General features: G+C 39.6%; 2 protein-coding genes and 1 non-coding gene across 8 annotated transcripts in view; 1 reads left to right on the top strand and 2 right to left on the bottom strand.

Annotated features, from left to right (window-relative positions):
- Positions 1-204: 204 nt before the first annotated feature.
- Positions 205-26,692, top strand: part of GTF2E2 (general transcription factor IIE subunit 2) — an 83,823-nt gene continuing 57,335 nt past the window's right edge. For 2 of the 3 annotated variants that reach the window (XR_002523747.2, XM_021942182.1), the window contains exons 1-2: positions 4,888-5,057; positions 25,719-25,810. Coding sequence is in view for 2 of the 3 variants with exons in the window: in XM_021942182.1 (XP_021797874.1) it covers positions 4,892-5,057; positions 25,719-25,810 (258 nt within the window). In the remaining variant the exon portion in view is untranslated. Of the gene's footprint in view, positions 460-4,887; positions 5,058-25,718; positions 25,811-26,692 lie in introns of those variants that run through there. The other variant, XM_017961909.3, reaches the window with a different exon arrangement.
- On the bottom strand, positions 12,624-22,305 carry SMIM18 (small integral membrane protein 18). Of its 4 annotated transcripts, none has more exons than XM_009212820.3 (3): positions 22,207-22,305; positions 13,861-13,950; positions 12,624-13,149 (listed from the first exon to the last, which is right to left on the bottom strand). In XM_009212820.3, exon 3 carries the CDS (start codon positions 13,110-13,112, stop codon positions 12,825-12,827), a length of 288 nt encoding a protein of 95 aa, XP_009211084.1. In that variant the 5' UTR covers positions 13,113-13,149; positions 13,861-13,950; positions 22,207-22,305; the 3' UTR covers positions 12,624-12,824. The 4 variants fall into 4 exon arrangements, 3 of the variants coding, with proteins under 3 accessions (XP_009211084.1, XP_009211087.2, XP_009211085.1); XM_009212823.3 differs by having other exon boundaries at positions 13,861-13,931; positions 22,207-22,282; XR_001905453.2 differs by having other exon boundaries at positions 12,896-12,976.
- On the bottom strand, positions 14,648-14,761 carry LOC116268802. The gene has a single exon (XR_004175952.1). It is a non-coding gene; the product is annotated as a U5 spliceosomal RNA (small nuclear RNA).

Below are 26,692 nucleotides of genomic sequence, written 5' to 3'. Positions count from 1 at the left end.
TGCGTAAAGAAAGCTGTTTTCCATCTTCCTTGGCACCGCCTCCCACTTCAGTCCCCTCCTCGGCCCCGCCCCGGCCCTTCCCTCGTTGTCATGGAGGCTCCAGGACGCCACAGCGGGATAGTTCTGCTCCCGCGGCACCAGAGGCGGGGCACGCTATGACGCATGCGCTCGCTTCGCTGCCCTGGCGCCGCGGTGGCTGCCGGGACTGAGCTCCTAGCACCAGATCGGGAAGTGGCGGGCGGAGTCCCGGGTCGAGTCGTCGCCTCAGCCGCCGCTGCCGCCGCCGCCGCCGCCAGTGGCGAGACCCCGACCTGGCGGGTCAGCGCTGGGCGTGCGTGCGGGCAGGCGGGGGCGCTGACGAGGAGCAGGAAGAGACTGCATTGCCAGCGTGGGCGGCTGGCCGAGGCGGAGGCGCAGGAACTGGGCGGCGAGTCGTGCGAGGCTGCCCTCCTCACTCAGGTAGGGGCTGCGGCCGCCGGGTGAGGGGCGCGGAGCCCCGGCCTGCTGTTCCCCAGGATCCAGGCGCGCCGCCGCCTCCCGGGAGGCTGAGCGTGACCTCCACCCCACGGGAAGCTGGGGCCGCCGTTCTGGAAGCGAAACACCGAGCACGCGAACCGTTCCCCGGAGCATTGTCTTTAGGCCGGAGATTCATTGAGCAAACTTTTGGGTTGGAAAGAGGGAAAATTCGCTGTTTGCTGCCTGATTGTGCCTCTTCCAAGCCTCCAAGTTCACGGGCGCGGTAGCCAAGCGAACCACGTGTGGAGTTTGAGGAGCCACGGGGTCCAGCCAGCTCAAGGCTGTGATTTAAAATGATGCTTGTACGCGGACTGCTTTCTGGGCTACCTTTTGGGGACTTGGTTTGTGATGATCCCTAAGCTTTAACGATAGTAGTTGATTTCTGCAGTCTAAAGACGTTTTCCACAACAATGCTGCTGCCCGCTTTCCGCCCACCTCCTCACTTCCGTCATTTAAGGGCGAAGCAGCCCGCTTTTCATGGCCGGATCCTGAGGTGCCAGGGACACTAACGAGGCTGGGAAAAAGTAAAACAGAGGGGAGGTAGGAAGGTTGAAAGAGGTCGAATGATGGCAAGAATCGTGGGCTTGGAGCCAGATTTCAGTTTAATTTTTGGGTTTTCCATATCTGCCCGCGGAGAAACCAGCCAACTCCTTGAGTTGTGATAGTTTTGTTTAATTGTAAAATGAACATGGTGATGTAACCTGTTTACTACATAGGTGGGTCCAGAGATCTAAAACGTACTACACATATTGAGTAGTCTTTGAAAAAGGAGGAAAAGTTAGGCGGAGCACGTGAAGACATTGCGAAGCCTTCTGCTCTAGATGCCTTTGAACGTTCCCGAACCTCATAGGTGGCCTTTGTTTTAAAGGCCTTTACCAGCATTCCAGGTCTGTTGTAAGGAGCACTTGAGTTAGGAGTCAGGAGGTTTGGGTTCTGGCCCTGGCTCTTCCATCTGTGCGACCTTAACCAGACAGCTTCACTTCAGATTTCATGTATTAAAATAGGAATGACACTAATACCTGTTTACTCCTGGAGTTGCGAGGGTCAAATACTGTAAGCATTTAGTTTGTTGTAAACTGTACGGCTTTATTTACATCTTTTTTTTTTTTTTTTTTTGTGCAGACAGAGTCTCGCGCTGTCTTCCGGGCTGGAGTGCAGTGGCTCGATCTTGGCTCACTGCAACCTCCACCTCCCTGGTTCAAGCGATTCTCCTGCCTCAGCCTCCCGAGTAGCTGGGATTACAGGCGCCCGCCACCACGCCCCGCAATTTTTAAAAATTTTTTAGCGGAAACGGAGTTTCACCATGTTGGCCAGACTGGTCTAGAACTCCTGACCTCGTGATCCGCCCGTCTCGGCCTCCCAAAGGGCTGGCATTACAGGCGTGAACCACTGCGGCCGGCCTATTTAAATATTTTAGAGTCGTTTTTTAAAAGTCCAGATTAAGGTCCTGCCTTTGCAACGTGAAATAATAAGACACAAATGTTTCCTGTTCTAGAAATTTACAATCAGCTTGTTGCCCCCACCTTCTCACTTAACAATTCTCCTTTCTTGTTCTTGGCCCCACGCTTTCCCTCCTCCCAAGGCTGTCTCCTACCTTCCTCAGCGCAGTAAATCGTTCTCTTCTTTCAGATCCAACTCGAAATAGTAATACTGAAATGACATATGTTTTTATGACTTTACTATTTAAAAAATAACACACGTTTTCTCATTCTTACAATTGGGCTGGATGTGGATAGCTTTCGCAGCGTCCTCATTTTACTTATGAAATTGAATGTAGAGGCCTTGTGGGTTGCCTAGCTAGGTGGCTCTTAGGAATTGAAACTGAGGCCGGGTGTGGTGGCTCACGCCTGTTATCTCAGCACTTTGGGATGCTGAGGTGGGCGGATCACTTGAGGTCAGGACTTCAAGACCAGCTTGGCCAACATGGTGAATGAACCCCGTCTCTACTAAAAGCACAAAAATTAGCGGCGCGTGGTGCTTCGCACCTGTAGCCCCAGCTACTCGGGAGGCTGAGGCAGGAGAATCGCTTGAGCTCAGGAAGCGGGGGTTGCATTGAGCCGATTTTGCCCTACTGCACTCCAGTCTGGGCGGCAGAGCAAGACTCTGTCTCAAAAAAAAAAAAAAAAATTGATACTGAGAGAAGGCAGGTTTTTGATTCACCGTACAGTGATTGTTCACGCCTTAATTGGAATTCACTCTGATTATTTCTTACTTGCTTATATTTTAAATTTTTAGCTGAATGCTCCATTTCCTCAAATCTAAGCAGCACGCAGACAAGGATTTATCCTCCATAACCTTTCAAAGCTTAGAGCACAGTGCCTCACAAACAGAAGACATTTAATGAAGGCTTGTGAAACCAGTAATAATGGGACCAGAGCACTTTAAAGATGTTGTTCCATGTGTTGTTCATTTAACATTTATTGAGCTATCTGTGCTTAGAAGCTTTCAAAGTATGAGTCTTTTTCCTCCCAGCTGACACTAGTCTTAACAGTGTCCAATTCATTTATATAGTCAGCTTGAGGTCTTCATAGACCCTCTGCAAGGTTCTAGCAGAGTTCAGAAGAGAGGAGTGTTTAGAATTCTTCTTGGTTGACCTGTAGCTTCCCTGGTTGTACTGAAGTTGCTTAGAGTTGTAATTTTAGAACTGGACAAACAACCACAACATAGAAGTTGCCTCAAACCACCTCCCTCCAAATTGGAAATTTTCTGTAGACTTTTATTTTTTTATTTTTTTATTTTTGAGACAGGGTCTTGCTGTGTCACCCAGGCTGGAGTGCAGTGGCGGGATCTCAGCTTACTGCAACCTCCGCTGGACTCAAATGATTCTCGTGCCTCAGCCTTCTGCGTAGCCAGGAGTACACGTGTGTGTCACCGTGACTGGCTAATTTTTGTATTTTTTTGTAGAGATAGGGTTTCACTATGTTGCCCAGGCTGGTCTCAAACTCTTGACCTCAAGTGATCAACCCACCTCAGCCTCCCAAAGTGCTGGGATTACATATGTGAGCCACTGTGCCTGGCTCCCTGTAGACATTTCTGACAAATAGTGTAATAATTCAGCCTCTTCATCACTTAATTATTAAGAGTTCACCAGTTTTAAAAATATGCTGTTTTATTTATAAGCAGTTCTGATGGTTCTCTTTTTTTGCAGTGAGCCTAAATCCACCTCCTTCGAATTTCTGCCCTGTAGTCCTCATGTTGTTTCTACAGCAATGTTGTCCAATAGAAATATAATGGGAGTGGGAAGTATGAGCCACACATGTAATTGAAAATATTCTAGGCTGGGTGCAGTGGCTCATGTTTGTAATCCTAGTGCTTTGGGAGACTGAGAAGGATTGCTTGAAGCCAGGAGTTCAGGACTAGCCTGGGCAACGTAGCAAGACCTTATCTCTAAAAAGTTTTTAAGAAAATTAACTGTGTGTGGTGGCGTGTACTTGTAGTCCTAGCTAGTCAGGAGGCTGGGGTGGGAGGATTGCTTGAGCCCAGGAGTTCAAGGCTACATTGAGCTATGATCACGGCGCTGTACTCCAGCCTGGGCAACACAGTGAGACACTGTCTCTTAATTTTTTTTTTAATAGCCATATTTTAAAAGAAAAATTGTTGAAATTAATGTTAACATTTTGTTTAACCCAGTATATTCAAAATAGTATCACTTCAACATGTAATGAATGTAAAATATCTTGTTAGTAATTAAAGATTTTTTCTTTATACTAAATCTTTGAAATCTTGTGTGTTTCTACACTTGAAAGTCCATGTTAATTCTAACTAGCCACATTTCATGTGTTTAATAGGCACATGTGGCTAGTGGCTACCATATTGGACAGCACAGTTCTGGAGCTTTAAAGAATAATTCTGTTTCTTTTCCTCCTTCTTCCTTTTTTTTTTGGAGAAAGGGTCTTGGTCTGTCACCCAGGCTAGAGTGCAGTGGTGTTATCACGACTCACTGCAGCCTTGACCTCCCAGCCTCAAGCTATCCTCCCACTTATGCCTCCCGAGTAGCTGGGACTGTAGGCACACATCACCATGCCTGCCTAATTTTTTGTATTTTTTGTAGACATGAGGTATTACCACGTTGTCCAGGCTAGTCTCCAACTCCTGGGCTCAGGCAGTCTACCCACCTCGGCCTCCCAAAGTGCTCGAGCCACTATGCCTGGCCTCTTTTTTTCCTATAATGGCTAGTACAGTGCTTGGCATGTAATGAGCACTATTGAAATATTTATTTGAGTGTATGAATAAGTGAATAAATACAAGTGGTAGAGAACTAATAATAAAAGGTAATTTTGTTTGGGAAGTAACTTGTTGAGATCTATGGATTTAGAGTGCAGGTTTGAGTGACTTGAATTTGTATTAAAGACACTTATTTTTTCTTTGTAGCATTATGGATCCAAGCCTGTTGAGAGAAAGGGAGCTGTTCAAAAAACGAGCTCTTTCCACTCCTGTAGTAGAAAAACGTTCAGCATCTTCTGAGTCATCATCATCATCGTCGAAGAAGAAGAAAACAAAGGTAGAACATGGAGGATCGTCAGGCTCTAAACAAAATTCTGGTTAGTAAAATTGGTTAGGACTGTTTGGTTTTTCTTCAGATTATTCAGGAGGAAACCATTTAGTTATGGCTAGTTCATTTTTCAGTTCAGCTCTCCTGTTGATAGGCACTTTGTTGAATATAAAGGATGAGACAATAAGAGAATTTAAGCTCTTAGGATGTTAATAGTCTTGTGCTGTAGTTGAAATTTAGGTTATTACCTCTTTAAAAAAAACTTTATTCAGGTTAAATTTACATACCATACAGTTCATTCATTTTAAGTGTACTGTTCAAAGATGTTTCATAAATTTACAGAATTTTGCAGCTGTTATTACAGTCCAATTTTAGAACATTCCCATCACCCCTGAAAGATCTGATGTGCCCATTTGCAGTGACTTTTCCCACCCCTGCCCCAGAAAACCAATAATCTGCTTTCTGTCTCTATATGTTTGCCTTTTCTGGATATTTCCTATAAATGAAATTGTATAATAAGTGGTCTTTTGTGTGTTGTTTTTTTTCACTTAGTATATTTTTGAGTTCCATCCATGTAGTATGTGTCAGTACTTCATTCCATTTTTATTGCTAAAGAGTATTCCATAGTATGGATATATGTACCACAGTTTGTTTATCCGTTCACCAGTTAACGGTTATTTGGATTATTTTCACTTTTTGGCTGTTTTGAATGGTGTTGCCATGAATATTCATGTACAAGTCTTTGTGTAGACTTATCTTTTTATCTCTTATGGATAGAGACTTAGGAGTAGATTTCTGGGTCATATGTCGAATTTATATTTAACCTGTTAAGAAACTGCTAAAATAGCTGTACCATTTTACATTTTCTCCAGCAATGTATCAGGGTTCCAGTTTTTTCTCATCCTTGCTATTGCTTGATATTCTTTGTCTTTTTTATCTTAGCCATTTCTATAGGTGTGAAGTGCTATCGCTGTGGCTTTCATATGCATTTCCTTAATTAGTAATGATGTTGAACATTGTTTCATGTGCTTATTGACTATTCATATATATTCCTTGGTGAAATGTCTATTCAAATTTTTTTGCCCATAAAAAAAACTGAGGTATATTTCCTCTTCCTATTGATTTAATAATTCTTTATATATTCTGGCTATCATTCTTTGATCTGATATACATTTGCAAATATTTTCTCCAAGCAAATGCTTGTCATTTTACCTTCTTAATGGTGTCTTTGTATGTACAAAAGTTTTTAATTTTGATGAAGTCCAACTTACCAGTTTTTTTCTTTTATCATTTGTATTCCTGGTGTCGTATCTAAGAAATCTTTGACACAGGTCATGAAAATTTATTTCTGTGTTTTCCTCTTAAGAGTTTTGTAGTTTTAGCTCCTACATTTAGGTCTATAGTATGTTTGAGTTGATTTTTGCCTATGGGTTAGTATAAGGGTCAAAATTTATCTTTTTGAGTGTTCTTATGGAGTTGTCCCAGCATCGTTTTTTGAAATGATGATCTTTTCCCCTGTTGAATTGCATTGCACCCTTGTTGAATATCAGTAGACCATAAATGAAAGAGTTTATTCCTGGAGTCTCAATTTGGTTCTGTTGACTTCTATGTGTGTCTTTATGCCAGTATTATTTCTCTTGAGTGCTGTAGCGTTGTAATTAAGGTTTGAGACTGAGAAATGTAAGCCCTTCAACTTTGTTCTTTTTTATTTCAAGAATTGTTTTGGCTTTTCTGTATAAATTTTGGGATCAGTCTATCAACACCTGCAAAAAAGTCTGCTGGGATTTCCATAGGGATTGAATCGAATCTATAAATCAATTTGGGGAAGAATTGCCATCTTAACAATATTAGATCTTCCAGTCAATGAATGGATGGCTTTTAAAAAATTTTTTTTGTAGAGACAAGATCTTGCTCTGTTGCCCAGGCTGGTCTCAAACTCCTGGCCTCAAGCAATCTTCCTACCTCGGCCTCCCAAAGTGTTGGGATTATAGGTGTGAGCCATTGCACCCAGCAGTTATTTTATTCTGATTCAATTTCATTTATGAATAAAATTGTTTTCTTTGATTTTTTTTGGGTTGCTCATTGCTAGTATATAGAAACGAGTTTTTTCATACATTGATCTTGTATTCTATAACCTGACTGAACTTGTTTTTTATTTCTAGTAGTTTTTTGTGTGGTTTCCCTAGGATTTTCTACGTCAAGATTATGTCATCTGTGAATAAGAACAGTTGTCTTTCTTTCCAGTGTGAACTTTTAAATTTTTATTTATTTTGCCTGTCTGGACTGGCTGTATGTTGGATATTTCTGCAGGTTTTTGTACATGCCCTTTCCAGTTGAAGAAGGTCCCCTCTATTTCTAGTTTGTTGAGAGGTGGGTTTTTTTGTTTGTTTTTTGTTTGTTTTCTCTTCTTTTCTTTTTTTTTTTTTTTGAGATGGAGTCTTGCTCTGTCGCCCAGGCTGGAGCGCAGTGGCGCAATCTTGGCTCACTGCAAGCTCTGCCTCCCAGGTTCACACCATTCTTCTGCCTCAGCCTCCCGAGTAGCTGGGACTACAGGCGCCCACCACCATGCCCGGCTAATGTTTTTTGTATTTTTAGTAGAGATGGGGTTACACCGTGTTAACCAGGATGGTCTCGATCTTCTGACCTTGTGATCCACCTGCCTCGGCCTCCCAGAGTGCTGGAATTACAGGCGTGAGCCACCGCGCCCGGCCTTTTGTTTGTTTTATTTTGAGACAGGGTCTTACTCCGTTGCCCAGGCTGAAATCACTTACGCGGCGTGATCATGACTCACTGCAGCCTCGAAACTCCCTGACTCGAGCGAGCCTCAGCCTCCCCAGTAGCTGAGACTACAAGCACATGCCCACCACATTTGGCTAATGAAAATTTTTTTTTTTGGTAGAGGGTTTTTTTTTTGGTAGGGGTTTTTTTTTGGTAGGGGGTTTTACTTTGTTGCCCAGGTGGGTCTCAAACTCCTTGGTTCAAGGGATCCATCCCCCTTAGCCTCCCAAAGTGCTGGGATTATAGGCATAAGCATCTGACTGTCGAGAGTTTTAGTCATAAGTGGGTACTGGATGTTGTCTGATGCTTTTTCTGTATCTAATGAGATGATCATGTTCTCACCCTTTAGTCTATTAATATGGTATATTAACATTAATTGATGTTTAGATGTTCAAACAACCTTGCATTTATTCCTGGAATAAAATCCTACTTGGTTATGGTGTATAATCGTTTTTATTTGTTGTGGTATTCCGTTCAGGATTTTTGCATCTCTATTCCCTAGGAACTTGATCTGTAGTTTTGTTTTTCTCTGGTGTCTCTCAGGGTAATTCTGGCCTCCTTAAACGATTTGTGATGCGCTCCCTTTTCGCCTGTTTTCTGAAAGAGTTTGTGAAACTTTGTTATTTTTTAAAATGTTTGGTAGAATTCACTGGTGAAGCCATTTGGGCTTCAGCTTTCCTTTGTGGAAAATTCTTTGTAAGAATTTTTTCTTTTCAGTTTACTCAGATTTTCTATTTCTTTTTGAGTTAATTTTGGTACTTTGTGGCTTTTTAGGAATTTATTCATTTTATCATTTACATTATCTAAGGGTTTTCAAAGTACTCCCTTATAATCCTTTTGGTTTCTATAAAGTCAGTAGTGATATCCCCTCTTTCTTTTTTTTTTTTTTTGAGACGGAGTTTTGCTCTGTTGCCCAGGCTGGAGTGCGGTGGTGCGATTTCGGCTCACTGCAACCTCTGCCTCGCAGGTTCAAGTGATTCTCCTGTCTCAGCCCCCAGAGTAGCTGGAATTACAGGCGTGTGCCACCATGCCCGGCTAATTTTTGTATTTTTAGTAGAGACGGAGTTTTACCATGTTGGCCAGGCTAGTCTTGAGCTCCTGACCTCAGATAATCCCCCTGCCGCTGCTTCCTAAAGTGCTGAGATTACAGGCTTGAGCCACCGCATCCGGTGCCCTCTTTCATTTCTGATTTTAGGAATTTGTGTTTTCTCCCTTTTTTCTTGATCAGTTTGGCTAAAGGTTCATCAATTTTGTTGATTTTTTTCTAAGAACCAACGTTTGGTTTCATTGGCTTTTCTGTTGTTGTTTTTTTTTTTTTTAATTTTATTTATTTCCACATCAGTATTTATTATTTCCTTACTTCTGCTTGCTTTGGGTTTAGTTTACTCTTACATTATTATCTTTTAAACAATGTCAGTCACTTAATTCACAGCTGAAATTATTTAGCTACTTCAAATTGTAGTAATAATAATTTCTATTGATGTTAATTTTTTACATATCCTACAAGCTGTTTTAATAACTGATTTTAAAGCAAAGATTTTTTAAAAATCAAAGTAGGCCTGTCATTCTTATAATATATGTTAGGTTTGTCATTCCATTGAATTTTACTTAGAATTAACTCATTGTAAACAGAAATGTAAAAAACTGTTTTAAACATTAACATAGCCACTCTTAGGCTTAAGCCACTTGAGCCTTTGACCTGCTCAAGAATGTCTTTGCATTTTGTAGTTTAGGCTACAGGTATAGGGTAGCGAATTTCATCTTCCACACAAAAAGGTCCCGGTTCAACAGCAGGAAGAGCCTTTCTAGGGCTTTACTTCTCTTTGGTTGGCCAGGGTTTTCCCTAACAGTCAGGATAGGATAAACTGTGTTGTGGTAAGAGTCCCAAAAATCTCAGTTTCTTAAAACAACAAAAGCTTGTTTCTCCGTCATACTACATGTTTATCATGGTTTGGCAGGAGTCTTAGCTAGTTATAGTCACTCAAGGACCCAGGCTGATGGAGCAGCTGGTAGCTCAAATGTTTGTGAGCTCTGTGCTAGCAGGAAAATGAACTCTGGAAGAGCTTGCACTAGCAGTTAAGTGCTGTGGCCTGGAGGTGACACACGTCACATCCTGTCACAGCTGATTGGCCAGAGTTAGTCACAAGTCATTCATTGGCCCAAGTTATTTTCCCAACCATAGGGGGCTCTGAAGTGAATGCTTTCCTTAATGAAGAGAGCTGGAAATATTGGGTGTAAACACTGAAGGCTACCATGCCACTCTAGTTCAGGCCACGATCATTGGACTGCTAGATTAGCTGTTGATCAGGTCTCCTGGTTTAGCTTCTTTCGTGTTCATTCTTCATACGGCAGTGATTTTTCTCATTAGATCATGTTGCTTTCTGCTCAAGCTAATCGTTACTGTTTTTTAGATACAGTCCATGTTTTACTGCAGGCCACGTGTCTACCTGATCTGGCCTCTAATTATCTCTTAGGCATGGTATCATGCTATTCTCCTTGTACTCTGTCCTAGTGATACTGACTTGTAGCTCCTCCAACATGCTTTATTTTCTGTTGCCTCTTGGCTTCATATTAATATTCATATTATATCATAATATTCATATTATTTCCTCTTCCTGGAATATTATTTCTTATCTCCTACCCTCTTTTGGTTCTGTCCTGTTAAAGTTTCAGCTTAAAAGTCGTATTATTCTCATTCTTCAGTGTGAATTCAGTGTATAACCTTTGAGTTGCCGTAGCACTCTTTCTGACAGAGCTCCCAATGTGCTCCATTGTAATGACATGGTTCCTTGTTTGCCATTCTGCCCTCAGTATCTGGCCCAATTGCTGACATGTAGTAAGCACTCAATAAATATTTGTTGGATGACTAAATAAATTACAGCATAGGGTGGGGGAGAAAGTTGATAATGTGCACTATTAAAAAATCTGGTTATTAAAGGACTTGCATGCATACTTCCCATCTATTGCCAAGAATCCAACGTTCATGAAAATGTATATGGTTTTAACAGTGCTCAGTTCCTGGTTACCAAAGTATTTTATATACCCAAGCTTCACAAGTCCTTTTAAAGTTGGTTACGTTATTTGTGTTTCTAATGTGAGAATAAATATAAAAAAACTTTGTGGAAGAGTTATTTCAGACTGGCAGTTAAGATTCTCTTGTTTGTTTGTTTGAGATGGAGTTTCACTCTTGTTGAGGCTGGAGTGTGATGGCGTGATCTCGGCTCACTGCAACTTCTGCCTCCCAGGTTCAAGTGATTCTCCTGCCTCAGCCTCCCAAGTAGCTGGGATTACAGGGGCCCCACCCCCATGTCTGGCTAATTTTTTTTTTTTTGTATTTTTAGTAGAGATGGGGTTTCACCATGTCAACCAGGCTGGTCTCAAACTCCTGACCTCAGGTGATCCACCTGCCTCAGCCTCCCCAAGTGCAGGTGTGAGCCATTGCACCCGGCCAAGATTCTTTAAATTGAAAATAACAGATTTCCTCTCTTTACCGCACAGTTATTTATTATACACAAAAAATTCCATCAGTAATGGAGATTTTAAAAAAAAGTCTTTTATAATACCTAGTGCTTTTTTTGTCCCCAGAGCCCTCTTAATATACCAGCTATTCTAATTTTCCATATTTGTTTTCAAACCTTACTCATATGTATATTAATTTATAATATCATCAATAATTGTACTAAAACTTTTATATGCTGAATTTATTTTTTACTTTTAAATACTTTTTTATCTTGCCAGAATTTTCAGTTGACTTTTTGTTGTTGTTGTTACTGAGATGGAGTCTTGCTCTGTCACCCAGGCTAGAGTGCAGTGGTGTAATCTTGGCTCACTGCAACCTCTGCCTCCTGGGTTCAAGCAGTTCTCCTGCCTCAGCCTCCCAAGTAGCTGGGATTATAGGTGCCCCCCACAGCGCCCGGCTAATTTCTGTATTTTTAGTATAGACGGAGTTTCACCATCTTGGCCAGGCTGGTCTCGAACTCCTGACCTTGGCCTTCCAAAGTGCTGGGATTACAGACATGAACCACTGTGCCCGGCCTTCAGTTGCTTTTTAATAATTCATTAAGTCGATGTGCCACATTTAGTTAAAGGCTTAGTTAACTATTTTCCATTTTTTGTTATTTTGGGTAATGCTGTTGTAAAAATCTTTGTACTTTGAGCTTTTTATATTTGAACTAAGTGCTCAGGATACATTTCCAGGAGTGGCATTTCTGACTTAGGGGTAGTATAGTGTTTAAGAGCATGCTTTGGTTTGCTTATGGGTGATAGCAAAATAGTGTTAGGGGGTCACAAAATATATAGCCCTTGGAATTCAAAGAAATAAAACTACCATATTTCTCAACAGGTGTTGAGTGGCCCTATCTTTTGACCTTTTTTTTTTTTTTTTTTTTTTTTGGCATTTTGACCTTTTTTTTTTTTTTTAGTCTTTCTGCCTTGGTTATCTTAGCCTTTGAGGTATAAATAAGAGAGGTAAAATGAAAGAACAAACTCAGGAAATGAAGGGGTGTAGTAGTAAGTTTTAGTTTGAAAATAGACTAGGCCTTTCCTATATCATGCATTTCTAACTAAACAGTAAGTCAGTTTTGTGAGAATTTTATGCAAATATATATATAAGTGGAAGTATTTTACTTTGGGCTTAGAAACACATTTTAAATAGCATTTTTGTTACCAACACACTATTTTTTGGTCTGCGTGAATTGGTTAGGTATAAAATTATCTTAGCATCATTAGCCTTGCTTGTGTTTTCCAGCTTACCTTTTTTTGCTGTTTAATATTGAACTCTAGGAATCTTTTATCCAGTTTTCGAAGTGTCAGTATTAAACAGATTGATAAATTCACATTTTTGAAGTTTTACTGTATATTTAATGACATGGCTACACACAGAAACAGTGCATATTTAACTTGTTTTTCCCCTTCTACTAGAAATCTTTTAACTTTTCAGTCAGAATTTGTTTTGTAGCAACAGTTGGCTTCAGAAGATTTTTTTTTCTCGGAAGAGGTTGAGCTGCTTTCAGAGATTTTGTTCATCTTCTGTAGAGTGTTAGACCACTTCAGTTTCACGTTTTCTGATGTTGTCCATCATGCTTCTGAGAGGGTTGGGTTCACTTTTCAAGTCTTTCACGGTTTTGTTTTTTACACAGCAGCAGCAGTCAAGCACTTCATAAAGGAAAGCCAGCACCACTAAAGATACCACTGTAAATATAAATAAAAGCAGGATGACAAAACAGGCAGTGTTCCAGTTGTCATGGAAAGGGTAAATTTTTTGAACTTGAAAACCAAGGTACTGATAAACAGAGGTAGTGGTTTCATTCCAGAGGCTGGAAGCCATTCTTAGAGATTCCACTTCTTATATTGCTCTTTTGAATCTATAAAAAAGGTAGAAAATGAATTTATGTAAGCAAACTACAGATCTATTAATTCAAATCTCAGTAGTAAGATTTCTTAGTAAATTTGTATAGGCAAGATGAATCTTCCTTAATTAATGCCTAAATGGTCGTTTTGAATTTTTTTGTATATCTGGGCCAACATACTTAGTAAACCATACCCTGTTTTTTAATGTATATTATTTGCTAGATGAATACATATATATATTTAAGATTCAGGCCAGACATGGTGGCTCACGCCTGTAATCCCAGCACTTTGGGAGAGCGAGGTAGGCAGATCACTTGAGCCCAGGAGTTCAAGACCAGCCTGGTCAACATGGCAAAACCTGTCTCTACAAAACATACAAAAATTAGCCAGGCATGGTGGTGCGTGCCTGTAGTCCCAGCTGCTTGGGAGGCTAAGCCAGGAAGATTGCTTGAGCCAGGGAGGCACAGGTTGTGGTGAGCCAAGATTGTGCCGCTGCACTCTAGCCTGGACAATGGGAATGAAACCTTGTCTCAAAAAAAAAAAAAAATTCTTATACAGAAATTAACTGCTAATGGAAGGGGAAAAGGCAGCTGAATTGATTTAAAACTTGATTAAAGCAGTGGTCAGTGAGCTATTATCTACAACAAATCTTGGCGTTTTAAGGTTATGTTCTTCAAACTGCCCCTGGAAAAGCTTTTATCATTAGCCTTGTGAATTCTTCTTACCTTTTTGGTTCAGTGTATTTCTGTCTCCTGTTTCCCCTCCTTTAAACTTTGATGACAGTTTATCTGTTGATCTGAATCAGGAAATAGTGGCTGAGTGAAAAATAGTAGAGAAAGAAAAGCCAAATAATGCCAGTTTTCAGAATGAGGATAATAAAATTTTAGCTTAGAGTTGTCTGTGAAAAGACCCTAATCTTGGGGTTGCAGATGTTAGTCTTAAGTGTTTCGTATACCTAAGTGACCCATAGACATAAATATTTTTAAAAACAGACAAATTCAGCCCTCCCAAAGGTATCAGTTATTAAATTATTGTTCCATTTCACAAAATAAGCTAGTGAGTTCAAGTTTCAGTGTTCTTGAATTAAGTTTAGCTCTTGTTGACCTGGTACTTGTTAGCTCTTATATGGGGACTGTTAGAATCAAAGATTTGTTAGTATGGAACTACAGTAATGAGGAACTAAATTAGTTTTTACTGTCTTGATCTCTAACAAATATTTTAACACTTAGGTTTTAAAAATTATAAAATAACCTGTGCACTAAGAACATTTTGGAAATAAGAGAAAAAATGTAGTTCCACTTCAATAATTTATCGATTGTCATTCTGTATGCTTTTTCTTTACTACTTAGTTGTAAACAGGATTTTATTTTTATAACAAATGCTTATTAATTACCTAATGTGTACCAAATATTTTTGTAAATTCTGGAGATACCTTGTGTGTGAGAGTGTTTCATTTAACGAAAACTACAAAGTAGTATGAACCCCATGTACTTTATTTTTTTTTTCTTACTAGCCTTGTAGATACAGGGCCTAAAAAATTGGGTTAAGACTTAGAATTGTTCCTCTTCAAAGAAATCTTTAGTAAAGGGTGAGAGATTTGTATGATCTGAAGAGAAACCAGAGTATCCCATGTACTTTTTTTTTTTTTTGAGACAGAGTCTCGGCCTGTCCCCCAGGCTGGAATGCAATGATGCGATCTCAGCTCACTACAACCTCTACCTCCTGGGTTCAAGTGATTCTCCTGCCTCAGCCTCCTGAGTAGCTGGGGTTACAGGTGCACGCCACCATGCCCGGCTAATTTTTGTATTTTTAGTAGAGATGGGGTTTCACCATGTTGGTCAGGCTGGTCTCGAACTCCTGACCTTGTGATCCACCTTCCTTGGCCTCCTAAAGTGCTGGGATTACAAGGCGGGAGCCACTGTGTCCCCGGCCTCCCATGTACTTATAATTCAACTTCGTTCATCAACTCTTGGCCCATCTCTACCTCTACCCGTTTGCTTCCACCCCATTGGCTTTTTTAAAGCAAATTCAAGACATCATTCACCTAGAAATATTTCGGTATATATCTCCCAGTGGTGAGGACTCTATTTTTAAACATAACCACAGTATTATTGTCACGCCCCAAACTCAAAGCCATGACAATATAATTCCTTAAATTTCTTTGTTTTCTTAATAAATAAAAAATTTTGGGTTGATAAAATTATGTTTTCTAAGGTTTTTGTTTTCTTAGGTTTACTTTGTGAATCACTTCACCTCTGGATGGACTTGCCTCCTTCCTTTTTTCCTGCATTTTGAAGGTTAAAGTGATGATCTGAGCCAGAGTAAAGACTTAAATACATGTTTTCTTTTGGACTTAAGAATCCTGTTTTATCGTACTTGGTGACCCTTTGTCTTGAAGTTAGAGACAGACCGTGGGCAGTAATAGAATCAGTTGCTTCTTTTAGTTCAGGATCATGCAGAAATACATGGTGTGGAACAGAGATGTGTAACTTCCTATTACATTACAGTTTTTTCAGACTATACTCAGCGTTTCAAAACTTATCCTTTTATCCTTTGTATTTCTTCTTCAGAGTACTTCTTATAGAAAGTAGGGATGCTACCTTGCACAGTTCCAGGGAGCACCATTTATATTGTGTTGTGGGGTGCCATTCATGTAGAATATGATATAAGCGGTACCCCTTGTGTAATGTGAATATCCTAATAGGCTACAGCCCCTTCAACTTCTGGCTTGTTGCTGCCTCTAATTCTCATCAGCATGCACACAAATATTCAATTAACTCGTAGAAACTTATTTTTGTTTTCTTGAGACAGAGTTTCAGTCTTGTTGCTCAGGCTGGAGTGCCGTGGCGTGATCTCGGCTCACTGCAACCTTCCCCTCCCAGGTTCAAACGATTCTCCTGCCTCGGCCTCCTGAAGTAGCTGGGATTACAGGCGCCTGCCACCATGCACGGCAATTTTTTTTTTTTTTTTTTTTTTTGGTATTTTTAGTAGAAATGGGGTTTCACCATGTTGGCCAGGCTAGTCTCGAACTCCTGACTCCAGGTGATGTACCCACCTTGGTCTCCCAAGTGCTGGGATTACAGGCGTGAGCCACCACGCCTGCCCAGAAACTTATTTAAATGGAGACAAAAGTTAGGTCCTCTTTGACCCAGCTTCCCCAATAGAGTAGTGTCATGCATACATGCCCACATTCAAATGCCTTAAAAATGCTCAGCTTTTGGAGATCCTTTAAGATTTTTAGCACTGCCAAAATACAGATATTCCTGTGAGGGGTAGCACACATTATTTTTACTTAAGTGTAAAAGAGTTTCAGGTCATTTTTGAAGAACAGAGTTAATGAGAGTGAGAGGGAGAAGAACAGACCTTTCGGGAAACCCAGTGCGCTGCACTTGTGTGGGTGGGCAAAGAGCAGAAGGAATTGCTTGGGCGTCTGTCCAGTCACTTTACCTGGGCTAGTTGAGGATCACCCCAGCATTTATGGAAATATTCCTTAGACTTTCTGTTAAGGCCTTCCAGGTCGAACCCTTTTTAAAATCTGGAAATTTCTTTTGAATCCTTCTCTTCTAAACCTGGCATTAGAAGTAACTGCGAGGAGAAGGATGATAGAGAAAAGAGACTAGAGAGAAGCATTTCCTACATTCTGCCTCTCAGATTAGTTTAATCTGCCTTATTGGTGAAGTTAATGTTAATTTAAAATGTTTACTATTGATTTAAGTAACATTATTATAGTCATTATTTATTTATTTATTTATTTTTTAGACGGAGTCTCACTGCGTTGCCCAGGCTGGAGTGCAATGGTGCAATCTCGGCTCACTGCAACCTCTGCCTCCTGGTTTCAAGTGATTCTCCTGCTTCAGCCTTCCTGGTAGCTGGGATTACAGGCACCTACCACCATGCCTGGCTAATTTTTGTATTTTTACTAGAGACAGGGTTTTACCATGTTGGCCAGGCTAGACTCGAACTCCTGACTTCATGTGATCTACCCACGTGAGCCACCACACCTGGCCTTATTATAGCAATTTTATTTTTATTTTTATTTTTGAAACGGAGTCTCGCTCTGTCGCCCAGGCTGGAGTGCAGTGGTGTGATCTCGGCTCACTGCAAGCTCCGCCCCCCAGGTTCATGCCATTCTCCTGCCTCAGCCTCCTGTGTAGCTGGGACTACAGGCGCCTGCCACCACGCCCGGCTAATTTTTTTTTGTATTTTTAGTAGAGACGGGGTTTCACCCTGTTAGCCAGGATGGTCTCGATCTCCTGACCTCGTGATCCGCGTGCCTCGGCCTCCCAAAGTGCTGGGATTACAGGCGTGAGCCACCACGCCCAGCAGCAATTTTAAATAAATAAAAGTGCCTCTCAGTTGTGTCTCCTTAACATAATATCCCTTTAGTGTTTTTTCTTTTCTTCTAGAAATTGGCTATATAAATCTATAACTTGTATCTGGTTGAAATTATGCTGAAGTCATTACTTTGTATTTTACTTTATTGTGAGTAGACCTTTTTTGTTTGTATTGAACTTATAAAGATCAAGTTGCCATTTCAAAATGGAATTTTAGAATGGGCCGGGCACAGTGACTCACACTTGTAATCCTAGCACTTTGCGGGGCTAAGGCAGGCGGATCACCTGAGGTCAGGAGTTTGAGACCAGCCTGACCACCATGGAGAAACCCAGTCTCTACTAAAAATATAAAATTAGCTGGGCATGGTGGTGCATGCCTGTAATCCCAGCTACTTGGGAGGCTGAGGCAGGAGAATCGCTTGAATCCGGATGGCGGAGATTGCGGTGAGCCAAGATTGTGCCATTGCACTCCAGCGTGGAGTGAAACTCCATCTCCAAAAAAAAAAAAGAGATATCTTATCTACTTTTGAGGTACAAGTGAACTGCTTAAAATATTTTCAGGTCCCCTGGCCTCAAAAATAGAAAGAGGCAGTCAGGAAGGCAGACAGATACCTAACTAAATTCAGTTATTTGAGGTTAACTTGTGTCCATTAATGAACTATTCTTCTGGTTAAATTAATATGGTATATCCACACAATTGAATCATAGGTAACTGAGTTTTAGGAAAGATATTTAGGATATGTTCTTAAGTGAAAAAAACAAGGTGTAGGACAATGTATATAGGAAAAGGGGAAATATATACTCTTATTTGCTTGTATCTGTACAGAAATCTTGGAAAGACCTACAAGAAATTAATCACAATGATGGTGTGGATGGGGATCCATAGGGAGGAGAGTGAGGCACAGGGATATGTTTGAGGCTTCTTAACCTGTACCTTGTGTTCTTTTGTTTTTTTCAACCATTTGAATATATTATTTATTTGAAACCTAAATAAATCATCTATTTTTAAAAGGAGAAATAAAAAGTACTATTCCTTATTCTTGGCTCTCTTAAAAGTCTGTTGTTAGCCAACAATATGGAGTAGTATGGAGAAACCATTCTTTTATTCCTTTCCTTTTTTTTTTTTTTTTTTTGGCTTTTCTCCTTTAATTCAAAAAGATAAAATCCCTTTGTGCTTTCAAAATGTAACACATCTAGTTAAATCAACTATCAATATTGACTTATTTGATGCACTATAATACAAAACTTTAGCCTAATAAAACTTATAAAGTACTGCTGAGTATTCCTTTGCTTTCTTAATAAACCTGCTTTCACTTAAAGCCTGTTGTTTATGTATCTATTTAATGCATTTATTGAGTATTCTGGGTTCCAAAAAATTCAAATTGGGATTAGGAAATACTGTCATTCTTATTAGACTGTATACTTTATTCACACATAAAAATGCTTATAATAATTATGCTTGGCCGGATGCAGTGGCTCATGCCTGTAACCTCAGCACTTTGGGAGACTGAGGCAGGAGGATCACTTGAGCCCAGGAGTTTGCTTTTGGTTTGAAACAGAGTCTGGCTCTGTCACCCAGGCTGGAGTGCAGCGGCACAATCTTAACTCATTGCAACCTCTGCCTCCCGGTTCAAGTGATTCTCCTGCCTCAGCCTCCTGAGTAGCTGGGATTACAGATGTGTACCATCATGCCCAGCTGATTTTTGTATTTTTAGTAGAGATGGGGTTTCACCATGTTGGCCAGGGTGGTCTTGAACTCCTCACCTCAGGTAATCTACCCACCTTGGCTTCCCAAAAGTGCTTGGATTACAGGCGTGAGCCACCGTGCCTGGCCAAGCCCAGGAGTTTGAGACCAGCCTGGGCAATGTGGGGAGGCCCTGTCTCTACAAAAATTAGCTGGGCATGATAACCTGCGCCTGTAGTCTCAGCTACTTGGGAGGCTCAGGTGGGAGGATAGCTGGAGCCTAGGAGGTTAAGGTTGTAGCGAGCTGTGATTTCTCCACTGCACTCCAGCCTGAGTGATAGAGTGAGTCCCTGTCTCAGAAAAAAAACCCAAAACAAAACAAATTACGCTTGTGGTAATGACTATGGGTAACACCATAGGCCACCTCCAAAGGCACTTATATGCTTTGCTGGAAGTGTATAAGCAGTTTAAGAAAGTGTATAGGTCAGGTTTATGTTGTAAATGATGATTTGTCGTCTTGTGAGTGTATTGATAACTGAACGGCTCAAAACATTGATTGTTTGTTAGCTTCTGGGCATATCTGAAAAAAGTAAACACTGTAATATGGAGTCATTTACCACCTTAAATTTAGTGTGGCACGTCTTTCAAAGTATGGTAGAGCTCTAGTAATTTTTGATGTTTAATTTAGGGTAAAGGCTAAATCTTACTTTCATGGATTAGGCATAATTAAGCATGCAGAAAGAAATATACCATTAGGCCTGTGGTCCTAGCACTCTGGGAGGCTGAGGTGGGCAGATCACCTGAGGTTATAAGTTCAAGACTGGCCTGACCAACGTGGCGAAGCTCCATCTCTACTAAAAACACAAAAATTAGCGGTTGTGATGGCAGGCGTGTGTAATCACAGCTTCTCAGGTGGCCAAGGCAGGAGAATCTCATGAACCTGGGTGGCAGAGGTTGCAGTGAGCCACGATTGTGCCACTGCACTGTAGCACTCTAGCTTGGGCAATAGAGTGAGACTCCGTCCCCCCCGCCAAAAAAGAAATATATCATTAGGATTTTCTCCTATCCTGAGACTTAGTTTTGAAATTAAAATGTAAGTTTATATTAAGCAAATGCTATAAACATTCTTTATGAAAAACAAGAGAAAATCGTGTTTTTTTTAAAAAAAGTAAAACAGTCTTTTTCTGGACTTCCCTACCCATGCTTTATAATTTGATTACAGGAATGGGGAGCTTTAAAGTAAATCACGTAATTTTTTTTAGTGTATGTGTTTTAGTTTTGTTTTATGTTAATTTTGATATGTTTTCTCCCATTTCCAAAGGCCCTAGTGGAGTGTTGATGGGGATGGGACTTGGAACTGTTCTGGAATCTTTGGGTTGCCAGATGAGAATAAAATTATGCTTTTGCTGTATTTATGGTAAAAGCCTTTGAATTGAATTCTCAAGTGCTTTTAAGCATATCACTTTGAAATGTGATCAATTAATTGTAATAGCCTGTAAATATAGAGCAACTCACTTAATTTAAGCTCTGGAACTTAGGCCATGTCTCTAGTCAGTTTGGTGAAACAGCAGTGAGTCTCCATCTGTGCTAACAATAGACATATTCCTAGCAAAATGTAGGCTGATGATAAGAGTGTTGAAACAATGTGGGTGGTAGGGGTTTCTGTTTACAGTTTACCTGAAATTTGAGTTGTAAGTTAACTGTTTTATTTGACAAAGTTATTTTTATTTTATCTGAGACTTTTCTTTGGTGCTTGTGTACTTTCTGTAGCAAGCACAAATGGTTTCTAGGTAATTAACCCCACTGTGCTGAACGTGGACAGATCTAATATCTTGTTACAGCAACCTCTGGATTTTGCAGGGGATACTTTGCTCAGGCTAACTGAATGCCGACTAAGAAAAGTAATAGAAATTATGAAGGAAAAAAAAACAAACCCTTTAAAGATTAAATAAACTTACTGGCAAGGTAAAAGGGCAGAAGTTGGCTCTTTAGGTCAGATATAGTATGTGTCCTGGAGTTCTAACATCTAGTAAATAACTAAATTTTCATGCTTGAATAGTATAAAATTAGAAATTTGGTCAGCAGTTGATACTAATTTTTAATAGACATGAACGATTGCTCTGAGCCACGAAGATAATCTTGTTACCTAGAAAGGTACTTACTCTCCTTTCTTAACCGGTTCTTCTTAGGACATATTTTTGTTTTAAAATGCAGCTTATCAAAAGGGCTTACTTTGTATTTATTTTGAAGATCAGTTTAAGAATGACTGCAACATTATATTTAAATGGTGTGATAAATTGATATCAAAAATGAAAGGCTATTTAAGAAGGTTTTTGTTTGATAGCATGACTTGTATATTATGAGAGGTAAATTTCACAGTGAAGAATTATTTTAATTAAAATGTTAAGGAAGTCTGAAGCTGTATAAATTATCTGTTTGGTTGTAGTATAATGCAGCCCATTTTGCGATACCTTTTATGGTCTTTTATATAAAAATTGTGATAATTTCTTAGCATTCTCTGCATCTACATTGAAAGTAAAATAAAAATAATTTTGGAGTATATTCTCATATTCTAAAAAATGTAACAAAGTTTCTTATAAGTAACTGTTTTTTAGCAGCCAATATCATTTGCACATAGAATCAGAAAGCTTTAGTCTGGGATTCGCTTTTGGTCTAGGTTTTTCTTTAAGAAAAATCCTTTGTTAAGACAGACCAAACTGCAGAAATGAAATCTCTCAGAGAAAATGAAATTAGCAAGTAACCAGTTAAAATAAAAAGCTATGGTTTACTGTAAGGTCTGGATATAGATCAGGTTCATGTAAAATGTAATGAATTTTCCATTAAGGCACAGATGGTAAGGGTGCTTATCAAATAGCACAAGGCAGTCTTCATATTTTCATAATAAAATCCTACCAAGCAGTGAAACGAATACATTGCTTTTTCTTGATATTTAGTAGTAGCAAAGCTTTCTGGTTGATTTTTCAGGGTAAAATATTTTCCCATTGCATCATAAGGACATGTACCACTAAATAAAAAAGATCATATAAACCTACCTCTTGTCTGAGAGGATGCTGTTGAAGCGATGGTATCGTCTGTTTGTAATGCAGTCTAGTGCACAGCCAAGATGGAGCTGTGCTTCTATTGGTCGAACCACAATGGAGCTGACAGTTTCCTCTATGTTCATTTGCATTAAGTCCTGCCACCCTTAAGAGTAAATCATTCATAAACTTGAATAGAACTGTCTGGGGTATCAACTGTCATCCCTTCTCCTTTATTTTTTTGTTCTTAATCTAAATTCCTATATAGGAATTTGTGAGTTACTAACAAATTGATGATTCTTTAGTTTTTCATTATAAAATTTCAGATCCTTCAGTGAATACTTCAGTGCTAGGGCTGGAAGGTAATGTCGGGAGAGGTAGTAACCTAGGAAACAAACAGTCCAGGTTTGCCAGCCTGATATTTCGTTCAGGAAGTGTGCTTAAAATCTCATATATTTTTATTTTCTTGTTCTTCCTTTTCTTTCATTACTTGTTCCATATATAATTTTTGCCCTCTGGAAGTGGTTATTTCCATGTGGTGGTTTGATTTAGGAGGAATTATGAAGGGAAAGAATTGACTTTTAGCCCTGCAAGTTGGAAAAGGGCTCATTTAGGTAAATACACTACCTGCCTTCAAAAAATAGTCTCTAAAATGTAGATGGCAAAGTGATCTCTAGGTTGGCTCTTTAGAGACAAGAGTATTTTTAGTTACTGTGTATTATTTAGAGTTGTGGTCTAAGCACAACAGAATGAAGGTTTTTAATTATGGGAGTGGCTATTACAACAGCAGCAGACCAGGTACATGCTATGTAGACTTGCTTTTTAAAATTACAGATGAAGGCTGGGCGCAGTGGCCCATGCCTGTAATCCCAGCACTTTGAAAGGCTGAGTCGGGTGAATCACAGGGTCAGGAGTTCAAGACCAGCCTGGCCAAGATGGTGAAACCCTGTCTCTACCAAAACTACAAAAATTAGCCAGGCACGGCAGCAGGCGCCTGTAATCCCAGCTACTCAGGAGGCTGAGGCAGGAGAATTGCTTGAACCCAGACGGCAGAGATTGCAGTGAGTTGAGATTGTGCCACTGCACTCCAGCCTGAGCGACAGAGACTCCATCTCAAATAAAGTAAAGTAAAATAAAATAAAATAAAATAAATAAAATAATCTGGCACATTAGTTTCTGGGGCCATAAAGGAAGTCATGGAAATATCTGTATTATAGTCATTCATTCAACAAATATTTATTGAGTGTTTACTAAGCTTGACATTAAGTTAGTAGTAGATACTAGAGACATAAGCATCATGTCTCATAAGCACAACTGTATGTGATTCATAATTGACCATTTGTGTGGTGTTTGTCCTTAATATATTGTCATCTCTTTTTTCATAGTCTTCCCAGTTGTGTACAGTATGGGGTAAGCTTAATATTATTTTACTAAATTTAAACAAGGAAACATTAAATGTGCAGTCACAGATTTCTGTACTTGGACAAAATGGCCAGTTTCAGATGGAATAATCTGTGTGTAAAGGCTGTTTATCACAGGGTTTACACTGGATTTGAATCTACTTTGCTGCCTACTACCCTCAATTTTATTGTGTTTAAAAGGGGACAGTAATACTTCTTAAGTTGGATTTTTGGGAGGGATTACATATGAGTATTTATCATGGTGTTTAGCAGATAAAAAAGTTACTTTTATTATTACAGATATGCTGAACACCTTTGGAAAATGAACTACGTAGGTATTACTTCATAATTGAAATAGTTTATGGAAAAGTACCTGTAAGGCATTCTTTTTTTTTTTTTTTTTTTGAGACAGAGTCTCGCTCTGTCACCAGGCTGGAATGCAGTGGCGCTGTTTCGGCTCACTGCAACCTCCAACTCTCCGGTTCAACTGATTCTCCCGAGTAGCTGAGACTACAGGTGTATGCCATTATGCCCAGCTAATTTTTGTATTTTTAGTAGAGACAGGGTTGCACCGTGTTGGCCAGGATGGTCTTGATTTCCTGACCTCATGATCTGCCCACCTCCGCCTCCCAACTTTAAGGCATTCTTAATGTTATTGTTACTTTTGGAAACATGGCAGACTTCAGTATGCCAATTAATTAAGATTGTAACAAAGTTAGTTTTAAAGGAAAATTGCAAATGAATTTTCATTTTAGTCTCAAAAAAGCATACTCAATAAAGACTTCACTAATCTCAAAGGATTATTATATTGCCATCTAGAAACTGTTCTTTTGGATCTCTGACAATTGTTACATTTGACTTGTGGTTGTTCTAATGCAATCTTTTGTTTAAATTATTATTACCAATCTGGTGCCAGAGATTGGTTCTCCCCTCCCCTTTTACTTAACCTCTCTCTTTGTGGATCAGCCACATGGGAACTTTATAATATCTGATCTCATGCCTTGCTAATAGAATGTGTACTTCTAAAATGTTTTTCTAGTATTTATGATGGATTTTTTACTGTTCCTGCTTATGACTAATGGAATGCGTTTGTGATGCATGGTGACATTAGGGTTTCTGCCTATAAGAATGCAACAAAGTGATAGATGTTCTGAAACAAATGATTTTTTTCTACAGGTTTTTCCACACCAAATAGAGAAGGAGAGGGGGATGTTTCTCAAAGTGGGTGGGCAGTGCTGTGATGCTTTTTAAAGTAAGCATTCCTGTTTATGCAGTGGCAGTGCCTATGGCTTTTTATTCCTAATTTATCTGTAAAGTTTACTTTAAAATAATTGCGGTATCTTTTTTTCTATTTGTTTCCATTAATTCCTTTTTTTTTGGTCTTAAATTGGTAAGCAGAAATTGATGTAATAATTGAACTTTTCATCCCTCAGAAGTAATCGACTCCTAGTGTTAGCTTTATTAATGGGATTGAGGTTTGTATTGTTCGCTTGTTTAATAAACTGTACTTCTGATTATGGAGCGAGTCTAATCAGAATTAAGATAAGAATGAGATAAAGGGGAAAGGGGCCCGGTGTGGTGGCTCACACCTGTAACCCCAGCACTTTGGGAGGCTGAAGTGGGTGAATCTCTTGAGCCCAAGAGTTTGAGACCAGCCTGGGCAACATGGCGAAACCCCATCTCTACAAAAAAATACAAAAATTAGCCAGGCATGATGGTGTGCACCTGTAATCCCAGCCTCTCAGAAGGCTGAGGTGGGAGAATCACCTGAGCCTGGGAAGTCGAAGGTGCATTGAGCTGTGATTGTTCCGTTGAACTCCAGCCTGGGCAATGGGAATGCGACCCTGTCTCAAAAAATATAATAAAAAAGAATATGATAAAGATACTTATAAAATAATTGTGTTTTGGTGCTTTTAAGTGATTTATACTTTGTTTCTACCCTTAGTGAGAAAATTGTAGTTTAATGTATATACTCAAAGATTTTGTATTTTTCACCAAAATTTTATGGGGTAGAATATACTAGATGAAAAACTCAAGAAATAAGTTATCAGCATTAAAATTATCTTAGCTGCTCAAGAGTCGTAATCACGTATAATATGACGATGTTATTTTGAACTTCATTTCCAGATCATAGCAATGGATCATTTAACTTGAAAGCTCTGTCAGGAAGCTCTGGATATAAGTTTGGCGTTCTTGCTAAGATTGTGAATTACATGAAGGTAAGTACTTTTCTCAAATAAAAGTCCTATTTAACTTTTTGGCAAAAGAAGGGGATTAGGATTTTCAGAAGTTAAATTTCTGTATACACCAACATTTATGAAAATTGTGCATTTTCAATATGTGCGTTTTATTGTATGCCAATTATACCTTATATTAATTTGGCATTGTGGCAAGTTACCAAGGTATATTTAATCTGCATTAACTCAAGGGTACAATTTAAGCTCACCATTTCACTTAGTAAGAGTGTACCTAGGCAGTAGATATATCACCTCTTAATGAATACCGTCTGGCAAAACCAATGGGAGAATGTGATTGATTTTTCAGGATATTGCTTCCATTGATGTGAGAAGTAAGAAGTACATAGTTCGGGTAGTTCGGGCAGATGGTGTGATGGCTTCTCTGTATCTTGGAGGAGAAAATTAAGTCTTAGAAAAACATTGACCCACAAAAGAATTAGAATTTAATGTTTTGGTAGAAGATTTAGTATTTTTTGAATACTAAGTTTTGATCATGTAAGATTTTGGCTTTACTTTCAATCTTTTTTTTTTTTTTTTTTTGAGACAGTCTTGCTCCATTACCCAGGCTGGAGTGCAGTGGCACTATCGTCGCTCACTGTAGCCTTGAACTCCTGTTGTCAAGTGATCCTCCTGACTCAGCCTCCCGAGTAACTGGGACTACAGGCATGCACCACCATGCCTGGCTAATTTTCTTATTTTTAGAAGAGACGAAGTCTCACTGTGTTGCCCAGGCTGGTCTCGAACTCCTAAGCTCATGTGATTTTCCCACCTCAGCCTCCCAAAGTGTTTGGCTTACAGGCATAAGCCACTATGCCCGACCAAAACTTTGAATCTTTTTTTTTTTTTTTTTTTTGAGACGGAGTC

Source organism: Papio anubis, chromosome 8 (genome assembly GCF_008728515.1).
Source record: "Papio anubis isolate 15944 chromosome 8, Panubis1.0, whole genome shotgun sequence".
In the NCBI taxonomy this organism is placed as follows: domain Eukaryota; kingdom Metazoa; phylum Chordata; class Mammalia; order Primates; family Cercopithecidae; genus Papio; species Papio anubis.
This window is presented reverse-complemented; position numbering and strand designations above follow the sequence as displayed.

Excerpts from the sequence above, each read along its gene's own strand:
- SMIM18 (XM_009212820.3), bottom strand. The coding sequence starts at position 13,112 with ATGGCTTCCAGCCTCTGGAATGAAACCACTACCTCTGTTTATCAGTAC.